Below are 21,910 nucleotides of genomic sequence, written 5' to 3' on the forward strand. Positions count from 1 at the left end.
GTCAAGTTGCACCCTTAACTCTTTAGGAAAAAAACCCCAGGGGTGTTCAAAGTTGACAGGTTTAAGACTTGTTGACTTCAACTCCCAGAATTCTTCCTCTTGCTCTTCATCTTGATGATGTACGGATGGGTGGGGGGAGGGAGCTGGAGCCAGTTCTAAATGGCACGGTATATTTGTGGAACCTCTTCTATTGAAGAGGTTAGAACTGGCAGGAACCCACCCCTGTTCATGCTATAGTACTAGCATTTGGATGTATGCATGGAAAAGCCTCAAGCCATCAAGTTAAATGATCCGCAATAACCAACAAGTATTTCATCCTCTCTGCGCTTGGTAGCTCAGTATAATCAACTAGTATCTTTTGGAAAGGTCTCAAAGTCAATTCCCTTCCCCCCATTGGTTGTTTTCGAAGTGCTGCTTTGTTTTTAAGTTTTTAAACATATTATACATTTTTCTCATTTGCAATGTAATATTTTAAATCCCTTTACATACATATCTTCTGTGTATCAAATCTATTAAAGCTTGCAATCCCCAATGTGTCCCCTCATGTAATCTTTCAATTAAATTCCTCATTAGAGCTTTGTTTAATATTTTTCTCCCATCAGTAAAATCCACTCTCCCTTTGTGTTCTTGATCACCCCCTCCTGCTTCATTGCTTCTTCTTCTTATATCAAGCGTTTAGGCACATCTTGCTCTTCTGTTTCAGGTATCGTTATTAAAAAAAACTCTCTTTTCCCCATGAGTCCTGTTTCTTTAGCTTTTTCATCTGCTAAGTTGTTACCATATATTTCAAATCCTTCTCCATTTTGGTGTGCTTCTACGTGTATTATGGCTAATGCATGTGGTATATTTATTAATTGTAAAATTTTGGTAACTAACTCTTCTTTTGCTAATCCGTTTCCCTTGCTATTTATCAGCCCTTTTTCCTTCCATATTTTTCCAAATTTGTATGCTATTCCAAAGGCATACATTGAATCTGTGTCAATATTCCCCCCTTCTTTTCTCAATTCCTATGTTTAATGCATAGAGTTCACAGGTTTGAGCAGATCATTGACTTGGCAGTCTCTCTTCTAACAGTCTTCAAGGATTCCCCTTCTATGATGGCACAGGTGCTTCTTCACTCCCCCTCTATTACCCTGGAACTCTCATCTATAAACAAAGTCCTTAATCCTTTTATTTAAGTCTCCTTCAGATTGGCTCTCACCTTTGTCTGATAGTCAATTGCTTTTAGGCAACCATGCTCTACCACTTGTAAATCCCTTTCTCCACTTAAAAACTGAGCCTGGTTTATATTAACTTCAGTCACAATCACTAGACTTGGATCCTCTAATAAAATACTTTTGTATTTCATTAATCTAGAATTTGTCATCCATTTTTGGGCTTGCTGATTCAAAATATTCAGTACTTGGTGTGGACTACTCACTACAATTGCTCCTCCAAAAGTTATCTTCCGGCTTTCCTGAACTAATAAGGCAGTGGCCGCAATGACTTATATACAGATCGGCCATCCCTTTTTTACCGGGTCCATCAATTTTGACAAAAAATGCTATGGGTTTTTTCAATCCTCCCCATTTCTGAGCTAAAACCCCTTTGGTTATTCCATTTTTTACTGCAACAAAAAGATGAAATGTTTTTTCTAAGTCCGGCCATGATAGAACGGGTGCCTTTTCTAATTTTTCCTTTAGTTCCTGAAATTTCTCCTTCTCTTCTTCTGACCATTCAATTACCCATGGTTCAGAGTCTATCAATTTTGAGTACAATGTTTTGGTTGTTTCTGCATAATTTATGATCCACTGTTTGCAATATCCCACTAATCCCAGAAATTTTCTAAGAGCCTTTTTATCTTTTGGCAGTGGAGGATTTAAGAAACGTAAACCACATAATTGGTTTACTATGCCCTCTATTCTAGAGGGAGTGATTTTTCTGCTGCCTTTACTAAATAAATGCTGTAAATATTTCACTTCTGTTTCCACGTATTGGAGTTTATTCTTAGAAACTCTCAGTTCTTGAGATGCTAAATAATTTAAGAAATCATTGGTTCCATTTTCTACATCTTGCTTCTTTTCTCCTGAAGGCAAAAAGTCATCCACATATTGTATCAAAGATAGTCTTTGGTCTTTCTCAATTTTTTCTAGGATTTGTTCAAAGATTTGGACAAATAAATTAGAACTTTCAGTATACTTGTGGGACAATACTGTCCACCTGAATTGACTTTTTCTTCCAGTATCCATGTCCTCCCATTCAAATGCAAATATATCTTTGGACTCCAGATCACGTGGACAAGCCTAGAAAGCATAATTTAAATCAATTAATTAAATTAAACAATTGATGCTCTGGTGCAGTTCTACTCAATAATGTGTAGGGTTTAGGGACTACCGGGTGCCAGGATACAATTATGTGGTTTACTTTTCTTAAATCCTCCACTAGGCAAAAGTTCCCATCTGGCTTTTGAACTGCTAAGATGGGAGAATTATATGGGGACATGGCTGGTTCTAAGAGTCCATCCTGTATTAATTCCTCTATCACTGGTTTTAACCCCCTTCTTCCCTCCAAACTGATTTCATTTTGCTTCTGCCTCATGGGCTCCTTGATTTTGAGGGTAATTTTTATAGGGGTCACTTGTAATCCACCCCATCTCCTTTTGTGGCCCAAACTATTGGCGTTATATGTTCCTTATTTTCTACAGTTAATATTAACATCTGATTTTTAATTATTTGTATTCCCCACTCACAGCACTGGAGCACAATTCTTCCTAACAGATTTACTCCTGTTGCTGGTACATACAATGGTTAAATTTGGTTTCATAATTTTTTAATTTCAAAGTTATTTCTTCTAATTGAGGGACTTCAAAACATTGTCCAGCTACTCCCAAAATTATTATGGTGCTGTTTATTAACCGGCAACCCTAGGGTATGTTTATTAAAGATGTCATTGAAGCCCCAGTATCTGTTAAGAACACTTATTCCTGCTGTTCGGGTTCCACTTGAATATTTATCAAGGGCTCTTGGTGAAATCTTAATATTACAGACCCCTGATTCTACTATTCTTCATCTTCACCTATCAATCTAAACACTTTCTGTTCTTCTCTCTCTCTCTCTCTCTCTCTCTCTCTCTCTCTCTCTCTCTCTCTCTCTCTCTCTCTCTCTCTCCAGTTCTCCATCTGTGGAAAATTCCTTGCAAAACGTCCTTCTTTTCCACAATTGAAACACTGATTCCTGTTACCTTGTCCTGCCATTTCTCTGCCTCTTCCTCTCCCTTGTCCTCGACCCCCAAATTCTCTTCTCTGTCCTTTCTGATCTCCTAACTTCTTGTCCATCATTACTCCTACTGAAGACAACAACACTTTCTTATCATCTCAACGTTCCTGTGCATCACGATTCACAAACACTTTCTGAGCCTCTGCTCAGAATCAATTATACTCTTTTCTCACCATTCTATTTTCTGTATCCTTCTTTATATACAATATTCTTAAGTTCCAGATTTTACAATCATGTAAAATCCAATTCCCCCCTCTAATAGAATAGAATTGTGGGTCAGATCAGTCAGCAAGAGTAACTCAGTTGTTCAGTTAAAGCTACCACTGTAAAGTTTAATAGCAAAATCCTGTTTTGAAAGCACATATTCCATCTCTTCCTAGCATTTGCCTTCCCTTCAGTTTCAAAAATGATGTGGAAACACCAAGTGTGTTTTACCATTTCCAGCACAGGGAAACCAAATTCCCCTAGTCCTGAATCAAATGGCCTCCAAAATATCCATCTCATTCTTAACAATGTGGTAAGCTTTAAGATGAAAAAAAACAACCCTTCAAGGCTAGCATTAATATATTTGATAATATGTCTTAGATGCTGAAGTTAGGTCATACAGATTCTTTTCTATGTTTTTAACATTGCTTTGCTTTTTTAATTCAAATCAACACAGGGGGTGCTGGTTCTTCTGTACAATATCGCTACAATATCTCTACAATAACCACCGTTCGAAATAGATTGGACTAAAAGAATAGCCAGCCAAAATGATCCATGGCTGGGAATGAGCAGAAAGTTGGATCCAGCCAATCCAAACTCAACACCTTTGTTGCTATGATATACTGCCCCCTCTCAATGGCAGCTGACTACCAGTCCTTACATTTAGCACATGGATGGAAAACCTCTTCTCCTGACAGACATGTAGCTTTCTGTATTGGAAGGTGGATGCTGCAGAGATTGATCTCCTGTTCATAAGCATATTTTTGTTCACCTTCATAGATGGAAAATTCATCTCAGCATATAGTTAGTTTCTTTCTTGTCCTCTCTCCACCAGTCTAGGGAAGGAGCAATGATGCATCTTTCCCCCAACTTCCCAGTCATACCATGAAGATCACTGCTTTCTTATTGCCATCACAACTGGGAAACAGGTGATGTATTCTCAGTTATGCTATTAATCAGCTGGATAGCAGAAATCAGATTACCAGATTGCTTTCCATTAATGATAGAAAGAATCTCATGACTGGTTTCCTAGCAAGCAACTGATCCTGAAAGTCTTGGATCGGTAAATTTCTGTCCCTAAACCACCCAAACTTCGCAGGGCAAAAAAAAAGATGAATTGCACCATTGGTGGGATTCAGCCAGTTCACACCACTTTGGGAGAAACGGTTGTTAGGTTTCTGAGCAGTTTGGTGAACTGGTTGTTGGAAGAAATCATTAGGGCAGAGAAGCCAGTTATTTGAATCCCACCACTGAATTGCACCCAGAAGTAAGTTGGCAGCCAGTGGAAGTTCATGTAACATAAGTGATACATGTGCCACTGCATTTCTGACCAAATTTAGCTTCCAAAAAGTCTTCAAGGGTAGCCCCATGTAGTATGTGGGAGATGGACAAATTTGGCAACAGGATGCTTGCTAGTTCCAAGGGTAGGAAAGGTCCCCATGAATCCAGAATTCAAAGCACATTCCTTTAATGGACTCTTAAAAAATGCTGAAATCTGAAGATTTATCTTAGGAACACTAACTTGTGAAATCATAATTATGAACATTAAGAAGTTGAAGTGAGTTTGGTGACTGGTTTGGGATTATTATTTTTTGAATAAAAGCTGTGCCATTAGATAACACTGTAAGATGCCACAGTGGAAAAATCCATCACCTTGTCTAGAGGACAACAGTAAAATATCAATAAGGGTTTTAGTGTCTTTCTTTTGCCAGTTTCCTTTGTAGTAATGATTGGGGTAGCTGTTTTCTTATTTTTTCCCAATCCCTGCCATGAAAATGTCTAAATGTGTATTTATTATTACAGGTTATATATACACGGATGTGATTTACTGTGCTAGATTTTGTGCTTGTTTTTCAAGGATTAGGACCATCTCTTTTATTGGAACTCTTAATTCTTCCAAAGCTCCTAATTAGATTAAAAGATTATTAAGACAAACAGAATAAAGATCTGACAGGTAATGCCAAAAGGAGGAAGACCAATGAAATGCCATCACAAGGCATGTAAATGTTTTGCAAAGGAAAAAGGTGGACAGTGCCAGGTAAGGCTATATGGACACAGTCATTCATACAGCAAAAGAGCTAAGAACTGTTCTCTTCTTCTAACATCTTTTGAGCCATTTCTTTAAATGAGGGGTGTCATTTTTTGAAATGTGTAGACAGCGTGGAAGGTTGACAACCACATAGTTCAGAAATAAATGTTCTTGAGAGAATAACACAAAGAAAGCCAAACACAGGGTCAGTTACAAGAATAGAATGGATTGGAATGGATTGGATTGGAATGGATTGGAATGGATTGGAATGGAATGGAATAGAATAGAATAGAATAGAATAGAATAGAATAGAATAGAAGGAACTTTGGAGGTCTTCTAGTCCAGCCCCCTGCTCAAGCAGGAGAACTTATACCATTTTAGTTAAGTGACTGTCTAGACGCTTTTTTAAAATATCGAGTGATACATCAAGGGATATATTAAACATAAAGAGATTTTAAAGAAGTAGGTCTGAAAATGGTATTTTTAATACATTCTAAATATTATTCTTTTCTCAGGAACAAAAGGATATGAACTTAAGAGCATACACTGGATTGGACCTCTGGCCCATCTAATTCAGCATTCTTGTTCTCATTGTAATCAACCCAGAAACCCTTTGGTCTCCCTGCGGATGGCTTTTGGAGATAGTTCCTCTGCTTTCAAGGCTAACAAATGTTGATCTCTATGACTTCTTTGGACCATGTGACTGATGGTTGTGGGAAAGTGACAAACTTTTTAATTAGGTAAAAACCATGGAAATGCACTGAGATGGCTTTCACCAGCCTCTGCCAATATGACCTATACAATAAACCTATTCTTTGAGGAATCTACCTGCCTCAATGTTTTGGATATGGATATGTTACTTGGAACCCCGGTAGCTAAATTGTCCAAAAATGCTTGTTGTACACAAAATACCACAAAAACCAATTCTTGACATTTAAAACCCCATGCACAAGAGCACCCAAATTTAGTTGCATTAACGTGCAGGCCAGGAAGACCCATTTTTTAACCACTTAATCCGCTCCTTTGTGGGATACCTTCAAAGAACCCTTCATGTGTAATAGTTGGCACTAAGTTAGTTGGAAACATGCCCTCCAATAGTATGATGGCAACTCAGAATTTGGGCAAATCCTTTAGCAAACACCTTCTCATATAAAGGCATGAATGAAGTTACTTGGTTCTCACAGTCAACAGGAGAAAAGCTCAAGTTGGCTTGAAAGCAGAAAAAGTTTCCTTGACCATCAGCCAACTTCAGGCTTCAAAATGATCCAAGGTCTCTTGGTAACTGTCTGCTTAGTGGTTTTCCCATATCAAGGTAAGATGTTTTCTTTGCTTTCCTCATTCTGGTTCTTACTGTTAAAATGCTATTTCATCGAGCAGGTTTCTATGGTTATTCTTTGACGATTAATCAAACTTTGCTCAATTTTAGTTTCTACAGATTTGCCAAAAGAATGCTCCTAAAGATTCTATTTGTTATGAATCAATGAATAGATTTTTTTTTGTATTTGCTTAAATTTTGTCAAGCAGCAAACAGATCCCAAGAAAGAAAAGACCTAACATTCTCAAAAGAAAATAATGTTCAAGTCAGGTATATTTTCCAGTAATGTGAGTAAAAAAGGAGTAAAAGACTGAATAGGACAGAGGGGCAGAGGTTGTTTAAAGAAAAAAAGAAAAAATCAGGAAGTAAAATATTTTTAAAGTGTTTTCAGTTTTAATTTTCTTCCACTAGGTCAATTAGAAACCATGTTGAAGATTCCCTGAAGATAACAAGAAGTGGTTTGCTTAATATTATGCAACTTTAATTAAGTTGCATAATATTGAGCAAACCACTTCTTGTTATCTTCAGGGAATCTTCAAATGCCACTGAAGCTAATCTGAGACTTTCCTCAATGCAAGATTTAAATTATTTTAAATAATTTCTTCCCCCTTTCTTTTCATTCTCCAGAAAACCAGGGAGGGTCCCTTCTGACCTGCTTCCCATGTTCTCCTTCCTTCTGTGGGCTGAGATAACTTTGACATGCCAGTTAAGCAGTCTCTTCCTTCTGGCTCCCAAGTCATTCCCAGATATCATTACAAACAGCAATATTTGATTGCCTTAAATGGCTGCCCAAACACAGTTAAGGGTCAATAGCTGGCTAGAGTAGCCCGATTTTTTTTTTAAAAAAAATCAGATCTTGCTTAATATCAGGCATGCCTCTTTTAGTATTCAAGAAAGAAAAACCTCAATTCCATTTGAATAGAGATATAGTACTTTTATTAGATATGAATTGAAAGCAGTGAAAAGGAAAGCAAGATCTGAACCAAAAAGGTGCAAACAAGTACATATCAAATGATTACCCAGCCCCCTCCCTACAATTACCCCAGCCCAGTGTCCAATTTGCAACTCCCTAAGGTGTCACGTGGGGTGCATCATCAAAAGGGCTCATCAGGTTGGTATGTGAGATGGTTGACCTTGACCAAGTCCAAACATCAGCCAGCAGCATGCGAAGAAGATGGGGTCACCTTTACCAAGTGGGAAGCTTCCACAATTAAAACAGTAACTTATGGAGAACAATATTGTAAGAAAGGGAGATGGAAAGGAAAACACTGCTTTTTCTGTGCTCTAAACAGGAGGGAATAATAACTTTTCTTTCCAATGTAGGGAATTGAACACCTCCTATGTTTCTGAGAGCATCAGGTACAAATGGGCAGGTACATAAAACTATGAGTAAGGTGTAAACTTCTTCTTGGGGCTACTTTTGCAAGATGTCCATCAGCCTCAGAAGATACATTTCCAAGGTCAAGTTCTAGTTGTGCTTAGACTTCACTTTCTACCTTAGGAAATTTGACTAAAATTAGGAGATTTTTGACTAAAATGTGAATAAACAAATATCATTGTCAGTCTCCCTATTGCATCATCTACTGTAGGACCAAGACTCCTGACTTGAATCAGCTTCTGGAAAGTACACGGTGATAGTCAAAGGCTTTGCTTGGCTGCAGAATGGAAGTGGTTCTCCACCACTTTCCTCTGGGATACTTTTCTGCCCTTTTAGTACAGTCTGCAGTTCTGGGATTTCATGTAGTTAAGTGTTCCTTCTTTACTCCCAGTTATCAAACACTGTTTAGTAAATTGTAAAAAACTAACCTGAATTTCGGTGCTATGCTCCACTAGAAAAGGACCCCATTCTTCATTGATAACTGAAAAACTGTTCTAGATGCAAAAATGGTAGAACTTTTCTTTCCTTTTCTTGTGAAGGGAGTTCTATAATCTTGGAAGCTGGGAATGTTAACGATTATGAAGTAGTATATCCACAAAAAATCCATCCATTGCCCAAAAGCAGAATTGAACGTGAGCAAAAAGTAAGAAATAATCTTCATTTCATCAACTAATTTAAGTGTCAGTAGTGGGGGGAGTGAATAATTGCACTGACATGGCTATCATCCCTGTCATTGTACTTTTATTCTCTTATTCTTGTTCTCATTTTTGTTTGACAAATGCCAATCAATCAATCAATTTATTTATTAATTTATTTATTTACTTATTTATTATCTATCTATCTATCTATCTATCTATCTATCTATCTATCTATCTTAAGGTGACCAGACGTCCCGCTTTTGGCGGGACACACCCGCCTTCCAACGCATTTTCCCGCGTCCCGCCCGCCTTTTTAAAAAGCACGCTTTTTTTGGCGCTCGCAGCTCCCGCCCATCAGCTGCTAGCTTGCTGGGCTGGCTCATTGTTCTGTTCTCTATCCTACCTCCTACCTACAAATTTAAGCCAGCCCAGCCTGCCGCTCACAGATTGGATTGGCCTGGACTCCAGCCAATCAGTGAGCTGGCTGGGATGGAAAACCGCGGCATGCTTAAAGTTTTCCATCCCAGCCAGCTCACTGATTGGCTGGAGTCCGCTTAGCATGCCGCATGAGTCCCCCGCCCATCCGTTGCCGCTCGCATGGGCGGGGTAGCGTAGCGAGTGAGCGGGGAGCGAGCTCGCCTTTCCAGCTCCACTTCCGGACAAGCTGTGGAAAAACCTCTGCGAAAAGTGCCACCTGGGGCCGCCGCTTCTTCTCCGAACTCAGAGTAAGTGACGGGCGGGGCGAGTGAGGGGGGGGTGGCGGGATCGCCACCCGCTGCACTGCAGTTGACTCACCCCGGGCCGGGCGGGCTGGGAGGCTCTGGGCGTCCGGGCGGGAAGAGCACAGAGAAAGGCAGAGCGGCGCTCGACGCGACTCTGCTATTTCTGCTGGAGGAGTCCCTAGATAGGGAAGGCGGGTGGCGAGGCAGAGGAAGGGAGCGCAAATGGCGGATCCCGGGCTCATATGCAGAGGGAGCTCTCCAGGCACAGGAGCGCTGGAAAAGTGCCCCGCTCATGCACCCACCGGGACGGAGCACGCTCGCTCCAGCCCTGCCTGCCGGCAGGACTTTGAAGTGTTGGCTTGCCGCTTGCCTTCCACTTCGGCCCGCGCGGAAGGCAATCCAGCCCTTTCAAAGTCATGCCGGCAGTTTAGAACTCGCCCGCCATTCAGCGAAACATCTTTCGCTGAATGGCAGCCGAGGGGCACACTAAAGTGCCAGCATGAGTTTGAAGGGCTGGCTTGCCTTCCATGTCGGCCCGCGTGGAAGGAAAGCCGCACTTCAAAGTCATGCCGGCAGTGGGAAGCCTTTGCTGGCCCGATACCAGCTCTGAAGTTGCTTTCCTTTCTACTAAAGCCCCTGCTCAGCAAAGCAAGTCCGGGGAAGTCCTTTGAGCTGGCTAGAAAAGGTCTGCCACGAACTGGGAAGCTGACGCACCCCCCTCCTCTCTGCCCCCCCTCTGCAACCCCGGATACCCTCTGCCGCCGTGCCTGAAGCATGGGAGCGCTCACCAGCCGGCAGAACGCCGGAGTGGAAGAGGTGGATGTCCCGTCCAATTTCCTCTACAGATACCCCCCAAAATCTGGTAAGACGGAGCAAGCAGGGGGGGGAATATGCGAGAGGTTTGCGGGGAGTCCCGCCTGGCAGGGTTTTGCGCGCGCTCCGTACTCTGAGTTGAGGGAATGGCGAGCAGCGGCTGCAACCCCAGAGTTCGGCTAGGCGAGAACTTTAAGGCGAGCGGCGGGACGAACCCTTGCTGTCAATCTCCCCCTCCCCTTGTGCCTTTTCGCAGCCGTCCCATCGTTCTCCCGCCAGTGGGGCTGCTCCTGTGATCCCCCCCCCCGTGGCTGCGAAGGAGTTTCCCGAGAGTTTTAGAGGGTCAGGAGTACGACCCTCATTGCAACGTCGCCATTTGCAAGCTCCGGCTGCTTGGGAGGGTGGTTATTCATGTATTTTTTTCTTCTTGCTTCCGCTTTCTTGCCGGCTTGCAAGGATTGTGGTGGCGGCTTGGATGGAAATAGTGACATTCGTGGCATCGCGCTTGGGGTTAAAAACTGCTTTTCGTTCGCGGCAGCAACTGCTCTTTGAGAATTCTTGCTTGAAAAAACAGGACTCCCTCACGCGGTCCTGAATTGAGGTCCATCTCCCTCCACCCCTAATTAAAAAGCCCCTGGTAAATTCTTGCCTGTCCTGTGCCACTTGGCATGCCTGCCTGTTTAGTTGTTATTGCGCTGATTGAATTCTAAAATACACCATCAATCTACCCCATCCAGAGGTGGCGGCAAGAGCAGCGCGTTGTTGTTGTTGGGGCCAGCCTGCTCGTCCATGGCTCGAGCCGTCATCGCGGGCGTTAGGGACCTTCCGTTCTTCCTCCGCACCTCGCCCGAGCAGTCCTTACAGTCGCTGCCCGGCTCCAGCCATGGACGAGCAGGCTGGCCCCAACAACAACAACGCACTGCTCTTGCCGCCACCTCCGGGTGGGAAGCAATCATGCCTGTGCGGCCCCTGTGCTGCGGTGGGAAGCGAGTCTGCAAGGCTTGGTTGCTTCCCACCCGGAGGTGGCGGCAAGAGCAGCGCGTTGTTGTTGTTGGGGCCAGCCTGCTCGTCCATGGCTGGAGCCGTCATCGCGGGCGTTAGGGACCTTCCGTTCTTCCTCCGCACCTCGCCCGAGCAGTCCTTACAGTTGCTGCCCGGCTCCAGCCATGGACGAGCAGGCTGGCCCCAACAACAACAACGCACTGCTCTTGCCGCCACCTCCGGGTGGGAAGCAATCACGCCTGTGCGGCCCCTATGCTGCGGTGGGAAGCGAGTCTGCAAGGCTTGGTTGCTTCCCACCCGGAGGTGGCGGCAAGAGCAGCGCGTTGTTGTTGTTGGGGCCAGCCTGCTCGTCCATGGCTGGAGCCGTCATCGCGGGCGTTAGGGACCTTCCGTTCTTCCTCCGCACCTCGCCTGAGCAGTCCTTACAGTTGCTGCCCGGCTCCAGCCATGGACGAGCAGGCTGGCCCCAACAACAACAACGCACTGCTCTTGCCGCCACCTCCGGGTGGGAAGCAATCACGCCTGTGCGGCCCCTATGCTGCGGTGGGAAGCGAGTCTGCAAGGCTTGGTTGCTTCCCACCCGGAGGTGGCGGCAAGAGCAGCGCGTTGTTGTTGTTGGGGCCAGCCTGCTCGTCCATGGCTCGAGCTGTCATCGCGGGCGTTAGGGACCTTCCGTTCTTCCTCCGCACCTCGCCTGAGCAGTCCTTACAGTCGCTGCCCGGCTCCAGCCATGGACGAGCAGGCTGGCCCCAACAACAACAACGCACTGCTCTTGCCGCCACCTCCGGGTGGGAAGCAATCACGCCTGTGCGGCCCCTGTGCTGCGGTGGGAAGCGAGTCTGCAAGGCTTGGTTGCTTCCCACCCGGAGGTGGCGGCAAGAGCAGCGCGTTGTTGTTGTTGGGGCCAGCCTGCTCGTCCATGGCTGGAGCCGTCATCGCGGGCGTTAGGGACCTTCCGTTCTTCCTCCGCACCTCGCCCGAGCAGTCCTTACAGTTGCTGCCCGGCTCCAGCCATGGACAAGCAGGCTGGCCCCAACAACAACAACGCACTGCTCTTGCCGCCACCTCCGGGTGGGAAGCAATCACGCCTGTGCGGCCCCTGTGCTGCGGTGGGAAGCGAGTCTGCAAGGCTTGGTTGCTTCCCACCCGGAGGTGGCGGCAAGAGCAGCGCGTTGTTGTTGTTGGGGCCAGCCTGCTCGTCCATGGCTCGAGCCGTCATCGCGGGCGTTAGGGACCTTCCGTTCTTCCTCCGCACCTTGCCCGAGCAGTCCTTACAGTCGCTGCCCGGCTCCAGCCATGGACGAGCAGGCTGGCCCCAACAACAACAACAACGCACTGCTCTTGCCGCTACCTCCGGGTGGGAAGCAATCACGCCTGTGCGGCCCCTATGCTGCGGTGGGAAGCGAGTCTGCAAGGCTTGGTTGCTTCCCACCCGGAGATGGCGGCAAGAGCAGCGCGTTGTTGTTGTTGGGGCCAGCCTGCTCGTCCATGGCTGGAGCCGTCATCGCGGGCGTTAGGGACCTTCTGTTCTTCCTCCGCACCTCGCCCGAGCAGTCCTTACAGTCGCTGCCCGGCTCCAGCCATGGACCAACAACAACGCACTGCTCTTGCCGCCACCTCCGGGTGGGAAGCAATCACGCCTGTGTGGCCCCTGTGCTGCGGTGGGAAGCGAGTCTGCAAGGCTTGGTTGCTTCCCGCCACCGCCTCTTCCCTCGTCCGTCTCGATTGCTGGAAGCAGTAACAAACGGCGCGTCTGCTCCGCTGTCAGCGCCTTGACAGCCACCCCAGCCGGCGGCTACCAGGCCTCGCTGGAGTCAATTGCAAAACCGCGTTCAGCGCTTTGAGGACCTGAGGCATCTTGGGAAATGCAGTTCCCTATCGGAAAGAATGGAGTAGCTGCGAATTTGTAACAACAGAAGATAATAACTTGGTGCTTCGCAGGTTACGAAAATCTCAAGTTTGATTTGCACACTGTTTTTTAAAAGTTAGATAAAGAAATTATGCTGTGAAAGCGACTAGAAAGCCTCCCCTCCCCTTCCTGTGTGCGAGAAAGGGAAGGAGAGGAAGGAAGGAGGGAGGGAGGGGGGAAGGAAAAAGAAGAAGGGAGGGGGGAGAAGATGGAAGGAGAAAAGATGGATGGAAGGAGAAAGAATGGGAGGAGAAGGAGGAAGATTGAAGAAAAAAAGAAGAAAAAGAAGAAGGGAGGGAGAAAAGTGGGAAGGAGGTAGGAAGAAAAGGGGAAGAGAGGGAAAGAGCAGAAAGACAAAGAGGATGAAGTTGATAGGCAAGAGGAAAGAGGAAGGAAGGAAAAAAGAAAAAGGGAGGGAGAGAGGAAAGAAGAAAAGATGGAACTAGAAAGGAAAGAAGGGAGGGAGGAAAGGGGAAGACAGGGAAAGAGCAGAAAGACCGAGAAGGTGAAGGTAGATAGGCAGAAGGAAAATAGGAAAGGAGGGAAGGAGGAAGGAACAGAAGCGAAGAGGAAGAGAGAAATGGAAAGAGCAAAAAGACAGAGAAGGTAGATAGGCAAAAGAAATGAAGCTGAAAGAATGGAAGGAGGAAGGAAGAGAAAAGGAGGAAGGGAGTGAGTGAGGAAAGAAGAGAGGATGGAAGGAGAAAGGAAGGGAGGGAAAGAGCAGAAGACGGATAAGGTGAAGGTAGATAAGCAAGAGGAATGAAGGAAGAAGTGAGGAGTCTCGGGGAGGGGGAAAGAAAACATTTAGTGACCAAAGTTACAATGGCATTGAAAAAAGTGACTGATGACCATTTTTCACACTTAGCGACCGTTGCAGCATCCTCATGGTCACGTGATCAAAATTTTGTTTGGCAACAGATTCATATTTATGCTGGTTTCAGTGTCCTGGGGTGACCTTTTGACAAAAAAATTTTTTTTTAATCAAGCCCCCCCCCCCCCCCCCCGGTCAAAGGCGTCCCTCTTTTCCAATCTGAAAATCTGGTCACCTTAATCTATCTATGAATCTGACCGTAACTTTTGTTCAAGATTTACAGTTTTTCCCCTATTTTTCTTACATTTAAAACTCTACTACTTTCACAATTTTGCCATGTGGTTTTTAGGACAAATTTCCCTGAAATTCCTGCTATATTTATGGGCCCTTTTAAAGTTAAATTTGTTCTGTTTTGTAACAGGAAATTACTACAAAGTCACATATTTGTCAGACTATGAAAAGTGATCATTGGAGCAGGGGTTATAATTGGGATCCAGTTTCCTCTTTAGATTGGATCTAATACTAGTCCGACACTTATGAATAAAACTTTCATAGATGGATTTATATAGAAAGTTATGCCTGACCAAAGTTACTATTAATAGGTAATTTGAACAGAGGGTTTTTTCCATTTTTTATGCTCTTGGGGCATCCTTCATCAAAGATGATGGGCAGCTGTGACAGCTGGGAACCATGAGATATAAAAAATCCTTTCTAGCTTCCTAGAATGCATCACTTTGAAATATAAAAGATGATTTAGTAGTTACAGCTCAGAGTTGGAACTAAGGACCAAATACCAGTATATCCTCAACCATGGAAGCCAGTGGATGACTTTTGTCTCTATGTCCTAGCCAAACCTCATTCATCAAGATGTTGAATTAAAGGAGATCTTGAACTTATACAAGAAAGTTTAATTTAATTTATGAAGATTTTATACTGCTTTTCAAGCAGTAGGTGAAATATTCTAAATCTAATAAATGAATTGGCTATGTGTATCCATTTGACAACGGTGTGGAATTGATCAGAAGATACACCTTTTATTTGTCTTTTTAAGAAATGAACCCTGAACTATTTGCATTTCAGATGAAGTATGAAGATACCATGAAATATGAATTTAAAGTGAACGGAGAGCCAGTGGTCCTTCACTTAGAAAAAAATAGGTATGTGAACTCAGAAGTTCTCTTATCTTTGCTAAGAGAAGGTTAAAATGCCTATTCTTAGATAAAATCCTACAGAAATAATAATTGTATTGCTTTGTTGGGAAAATTTAATTTAAATGTTACCAATTTACTGTTGTTACCAATTTACTGTTTAAATTGGTGAGGTAAATATACTTATTGAATCAATTAATTATTTCTCAGCCCAGAACTGAGAATGTTTTATTCCTGTTTTCACTGCTACTGTGCTTGACGCTAACAATTCTAGATAAAGTTGAACTAGTCAAGGCTCATAAACCTCTGGACCTTGAATTACCAAGCTTATTTATGAAATACTTCACAGATTTAAAAATTATTGTTTACACATTCATGCTACTCCACCCCATCAATCTGTATTATGTGTCCTAAGAGCCCAATATTGGGAATGAAGTTCTGGCTTTGATTTCAGAGTGTATTTTTGTATTGACCATGCTACATGTGCCCTCCAAATATATATTGTCTTTATTATGGAGCATAAACTGTGAAGAAATGGATAAATAATGTTACTTTATCTTATATCATTTTAAACATTAGAAAGTATCGTGTTCCCTTTTTTAATGTTTAACTATGAAGACTATGTAGAATTTAGGGTAGCATCTGGATGACCATGTTCGGACCTGAAAGCAAAGCAGGGCTATAGGTGAGAGACTAGTAAGGAATACCAAAGTTATGGCTACATGGAAGCTACCCACCTCCTAGAAGAATGAAATATTTTGAGAAATATTTAAAAAAGGCAGAATACAGTATTTCCCCTAAAAGAGAAATACAAATCTTAAGACAGAAACTCAGAGCCTCAGCTCTCTCCCCCCCTAGTCCCCTCCTCAAAAAAATCTGCAGCAGCATTAGAAATGCAGATTCGGTAACCCATTACCGCCTGCAGGAAGGTCTAACTCTGAACAAAGATATGGTTAGCCTTCAGCCACAATAGCAATTGCCCAAGAAGCCCCTTTATTGCATCAGAAGACCAAGCTTCAACCCAACTTGGCTCAGAGCTAGCTATGACCCCTACAACAACCAATAGAATGCATGTCCGTGTACAGGGAGAGGAAGTTCAAGTGCAAAGCCCAAAAGAGGTATAAATACCTCTCTCTCTCTAAATTCCATGTGCTCAGCTGCACCAGGACCATGCGCTTGATGGTTCTGCTCCATTAAACCACCTTTCCAAATGGCCTCCGTGTTTCCAATGTCTTTTTCTTGGCTTGGAACTGAACCAAATGGATATTTCTTCCAACACTTGCAAGTCTGGCAACATAGAATCATGTACCAATGAATGGAATGGATGTGACACCAGGAGTAGATAGTGACCCAATTCTATAGTTTGGAACATCAAGAGAGATGTTTCTGAATGAAAGTTCAAGGCATCCCTTTCTTCATGAAGCAATGTGAACCTCTTGAATAAAGGGAGATATACTGCTCTCCTTTGCAGACCTAGTAGCTTCAGCTGATGGTTGCATGGGTTAGAAGAATCAAGGAGCCTCGTGGTCAGTCACAGAGCCTTGATGATTGCACAGCTTCCGTGATACAAACCTTTCTCCTCAGGAAAATCTGGAATGCTGTGCATGACTCATAAATAGCCATACCTGATCAGATTGAAATGCTGGCTCCTTTCCTTTGACACCAAACAATATCATTAAAATGCCATTATACAGAAACTGTAGACTGAATGTGGGATTATCTCTGTTCCTACTTAATTCCAGACATAGATATTCTCTTCCTTTCATTCTTTTCAGAGGACTTTTTTCCAAAGATTACACCGAGACTCATTATTCCCCTGATGACAGAGAAATTACAACACGCCCTCAGGTTGAGGTAATATTCAGAATGTCTTACTTTTATGAAGTAAATGGAAAGAATATTTGTGCACTATATTCCAAATAGGCATATGCAAGACCAGGCTATTCAAAGAAGAAGGACTATATATGGATGAAGTGTCTTATATTGACCATGTTCTGTGTAAGGATAAGTGGGTTGTTAAAACCCAGTCAGTTCTACTTATTGAATTAATAGGGCAGTATTTTAATCAATCAGTTGTTTCCTATTGATTAAAAACAAATATTTTGTGGTGTGAGCTCAACAAAGAGATTTAGTATGAGAACCTCAGGAATACTAATATTTTACTTCTACAGAATACAGACATTCATTCTATGTCACCACAGTAAAATGGGTCAAACCAGCTATAATATCATAACTGTAACATGGTTCCTTAGGTCCTCTGCCACCTCCCCCATATTGATTTAAAACTGCATCTTCTGTCTCCCAAAATTTTCTACTTGTGGATTAGCCCCTTCAAAGGCCACACCAGCTGCTCTTTTCTTGTTGTAACATAAATCTGTTGGTTTTAATTTCTACATGACTCTTCTCCTAGAAGATGCTAGGAATCAAATTTCAACATCAGTTGGAGTTTTCCTGGTTATATATGCATTTTTAATATAGTGTTACTGTTGCTTATTTATATCTTTGATGTGTTTCTGAAAGTTTTTATTGTGTGGGTTTAAGGAAATAACAATCAATTGGTAACATTATTAAATGCAAAGTACATTATGATAAGAGTTTAGAACATAGTTTGAAAGTTTATTCAGCAAATCCTGTGGTGCAGCACTAGAGTTGTGTTTATCCTATATTAATTTCTGAATAATCAATTCTAGCAGATTTTCTGTCATCCTCAATCAAAATATTTTGAAATAGTTGCTTATTATTCATTATTCATTGTTTCATTGATGTTGTGGAATACATTGGAACTGCACTTCTGCTCATCAAATCACACTGCAAACAAGCTTTAACCAGTGTAGTCCTCTTGCCTCCATACAGGATCACTGCTATTATCATGGACGCATCCAGAATGACATTGACTCAACTGCAGTCATCAGTGTATGTGACGGATTGAAGTAAGAAAGTCTCTTAAGTTTTGTTCACTTTATTAAGAATGAAAATATTATTACTGCTCTTGGAATTGTCATAGTCAAAAAAGAGCATCAGTTTTTCATACAAATTAATTGGGGTCATCCAAGACATCTGCAGGATTAAGAAAGACTTTGGATCCCAAGAAGAGTTGCAAGGTGCACAATCTGAAACTTACCTATCTTTTTTCCCCTGCAACAACCACTCCTATAAACAAAGGAGACACAGACTTTAAAGCTCATCTTGGCAAATCTGATTTAGCTCCCTACTTTGTCTACTTGCTGGCAGTAGCTCTTTCTTAATCCTGCAGATGTCTTGGATGACACCCAATATATACGTTGTTCTTTGCATTACATAGATACATACATATATTCATGCATACATGCATACATATGTACATTAACTAACCAAGTGAACATTTTCAGTATAACCATGACATAGCTGTACAATATTTGTATGGAGATAGTTTGGCATGTAAAACTAAACCTTTTTGAAAGATTCAGTTTTCGTATAAATTTTTATTTTATTACATAAAATTAAATTAAAATATTTGGGTCGTGTGTGTGTGTATCATACATATGACATAAAATATTTTAAGTTTAAATTTACCTTATTGTCATTGCACCTTGTACATTATAATTATAAAAATAAAACACAGGCATCCTTCACATATTATACATTAGGACTGAAAACCCCTGAAATTGCATTGATAATGCACTATATTATAATTTTATAAAATAAAATTTTACGTAAAAATTGAATCTTTCAAACAGGTTTAATCTTCATACAAATATTGTACAGATACTTCATGGTTATATTGAGAATGTTGACTAGTTAAGAATTGGTTATCCATTGAGGGGTCCCGTAAAGTTTCTGAATTCATTTGATTTTTTGCAGGCATTTCATTACCCAAGTAGGAAACATCATTAGTGATATTCAGCCCTGAAGTACAAATATTGTCTTCTATTGATTGTCCACCTTTAATCACCCTATTCATAAAAAGTCTACTTTTTTATAGAGGACAATTCAGGCATCAAGGTGAGACGTACCTTATTGAACCCTTGAAGCTTTCTGACAGTGAAGCCCATGCAGTCTACAAATATGAAAATGTTGAAAAGGGGGACAAGACCCCCAAAATCTGTGGGGTAACCAGCACCAATTGGAAATCAAACGAGTCCATCAAAAAGACCTTTGACATGTCCGTTACTGCTGAAGAAGTAAGTCTCATATTCAACCTCAAGTATAACATGATTTGAAAACAGGAATACACTTATTTGTTTATAAATTATAAAGCAAAATATACATTCTCTGGAACTGATTGGAAAGAATTCATAGGACAGGAACCTCCATTTCTAAAATTATATTTCAGCCATGCTGAACAATAAAATATGGAAACTCAATGAACAGAAAATACATCTTCCAGGTATATAACATTTTCCATGATCATGCCAACATAGTTTGGAGATTTGATTCAAAATGGATTTAACTGAATCTTAACTTTGTAAATCAGTTAAAAAATGTGATCAAACGATCAAATTGGATGCCACTTTTGAATCAAAACTAACAAATTGAATTTGGTCACAGATGATCCTCATACTCCTAACGTTTTTCTCCATTACTAGAGGCAGAAAAAATTGAAGACAAAATATTGCATCTAAAATCACAGTTTCTACTTTCATTTGGTGGCAGAAATTGAAATTGGATGAAACATATCCAGACATTCAAAACCTCAACTTCCTTTATTAAAATGTGATAGCCTTGGAGTAATAGTTGTTGTTACAGTACAATGCCAAAATGCAAATGCAATCATCAGAATTGATTATGAAGACTTGAAGGCTTGATTGATGGCTTCAGTATTGATGACAAGCTGTCGTTATGTTTTGTAGTCACCTTCACATCTTGAATGTTCCAGTCTCAATGTCAGGTCATGGTCACTTTATTCAACCTGGATCTTGTGCAACAGGGTTAAGAAAGGGGCTGTCAGACAGCAAGGAAAGAAATTGCCCCATGGAATTGGCAATCTGATCTTGCAGTTCCATATGGTGAAAAAGCACCGATACATTTTTCTATGGGACGAAGGAAGTAATGCACTTCATATGGTTCAAATCTTAGCCATAAGGGTAGTTCCTGAGCAATTTGGGTAGGTTAATGGTGGACGATGACACTGGAACTCAGGAGGGAGGGGCTTTTCGTTCCCAGGGCAGTACTAACTATATATATATATATATATATATATATATATATATATATATATATATATATATATATATATATATATATATATATATATATATATATATATATATATATATATATATATATATATATATATATATATATATATATATATATATATATATATATTTATATATATATTTATATATATTTATATTTATATTTATATTTATATTTATATTTATATTTATGCTGATAAATAAATAAAGGGAGACTAGTATAGATCTATTTCAAGCTATTTAGCTCTCATCAGCTAGCCATACCCAAGTTTTTGGGAATCGAACCTGTGCTCTATTGCCTCCCAGGCAGGGAGTTAACCATTTGAGCTACAGAGAACGACTCCTTTATCAGCCAGCCAGGGTGGGAGGTATATACTTAAAGTCACAACCCCTGGTATGCCCAAGTATGGGAGGAAGGTCACACTTCCACTCTCTGTCATTAGGCTCGTCACAAGAGACCATCCAGACAGAAACCCAATATTTTTATAAAAAAATACTGGCTGGCTGATAAAGGAGTCGTTCTCTGTAGCTCAAATGGTTAACTCCCTGCCTGGGAGGCAATAGAGCACAGGTTTGATTCCCAAAAACTTGGGTATGGCTAGCTGATGAGATCTAAATAGCTTGAAATATATCTATACTAGTCTCCCTTTATTTATTTATCAGCATAAATATAACAAATGTAACAAAAAAGGCAACAGTAAAAAATATTGGGTTTCTGTCTGGATGGTCTCTTGTGACGAGCCTAATGACAGAGAGTGGAAGTGTGACCTTCCTCCCATACTTGGGCATACCAGGGGTTGTGACTTTAAGTGTATGTATATATATATATATATATATATATATATATATATATATATATATATATATATATATATATATATATATATATATATATATATATATATATATATATATATATATATATATATATATATATATATATAACGTAGGCACCATAAATTCTGAAAATGGATGCCATTGGAAACAAATGCCATGCTATATTTTGTACAAAGAAAATGTTTCATGCTATGGCAAAATCTCTCCCTATAAATGTCTTCTTCTTCAAAAAAAACAACAACAATATTTCTTAAACTCAAAGGCCAGGAAGTAAAACATGGAGATTTCTGACTATCTGATGACCTGTTGGTTGCAGGGAGTAACATACTGTATCTAAACAATCTTTTCTTTACTGTTCTGTTTAGCAAAATATCTTGGCGGTCCAAAAATATCTTGAGCTTTTCATAGTTGTAGACCAATCAATGGTAAGTATTCTGGATAGCATTTCATTTTCTTTCTGCATTGTGCACACATTTTTCTTTCTGTCTTTTTTCAAATAACATTCAAACTGAATTGTATCTTAAAATGTGCTTTATGATAAATTTTGATATTGTTTTGTTATTACACTCAAATGATTAAGAGACATTTAGAATTTAACTACATTCTAATTTCTACATTAGTTCTTCCTGGACTCCATCTAAATTTTAATTATACTTTATCCAGATATCTC

The 21,910-nt window shown here is 41.2% G+C and overlaps 1 protein-coding gene across 1 annotated transcript; it reads left to right on the forward strand.

Annotated features, from left to right (window-relative positions):
* The first annotated feature begins 6,617 nt into the window (after nucleotides 1-6,617).
* On the forward strand, nucleotides 6,618-21,757 carry LOC148048948 (zinc metalloproteinase/disintegrin-like). Its single transcript, XM_087703612.1, has 7 exons — nucleotides 6,618-6,799; nucleotides 8,720-8,823; nucleotides 15,159-15,235; nucleotides 17,002-17,080; nucleotides 18,080-18,156; nucleotides 19,188-19,386; nucleotides 21,606-21,757. Exons 1-7 carry the CDS (start codon nucleotides 6,649-6,651, stop codon nucleotides 21,738-21,740), a joined length of 822 nt encoding a protein of 273 aa, XP_087559738.1. The 5' UTR covers nucleotides 6,618-6,648; the 3' UTR covers nucleotides 21,741-21,757.
* Nucleotides 21,758-21,910: the final 153 nt, after the last annotated feature.

Source organism: Thamnophis sirtalis, unplaced genomic scaffold (genome assembly GCF_051295495.1).
Source record: "Thamnophis sirtalis isolate CommonGarterSnake01/CBP01778 unplaced genomic scaffold, rThaSir2_p1.2 scaffold_2, whole genome shotgun sequence".
NCBI lineage: Eukaryota > Metazoa > Chordata > Lepidosauria > Squamata > Natricidae > Thamnophis > Thamnophis sirtalis.

Bases quoted from the DNA above. Each gene is read 5' to 3' on its own strand.
- LOC148048948 (XM_087703612.1), top strand. From the start codon at position 6,649: ATGAAGTTACTTGGTTCTCACAGTCAACAGGAGAAAAGCTCAAGTTGG. The intron at 6,800-8,719 runs GTAAGATGTTTT...TTTCTTGTGAAG, and splicing joins AGTGGTTTTCCCATATCAAG to GGAGTTCTATAATCTTGGAA. The intron at 15,236-17,001 runs GTATGTGAACTC...CATTCTTTTCAG, and splicing joins CTTCACTTAGAAAAAAATAG to AGGACTTTTTTCCAAAGATT.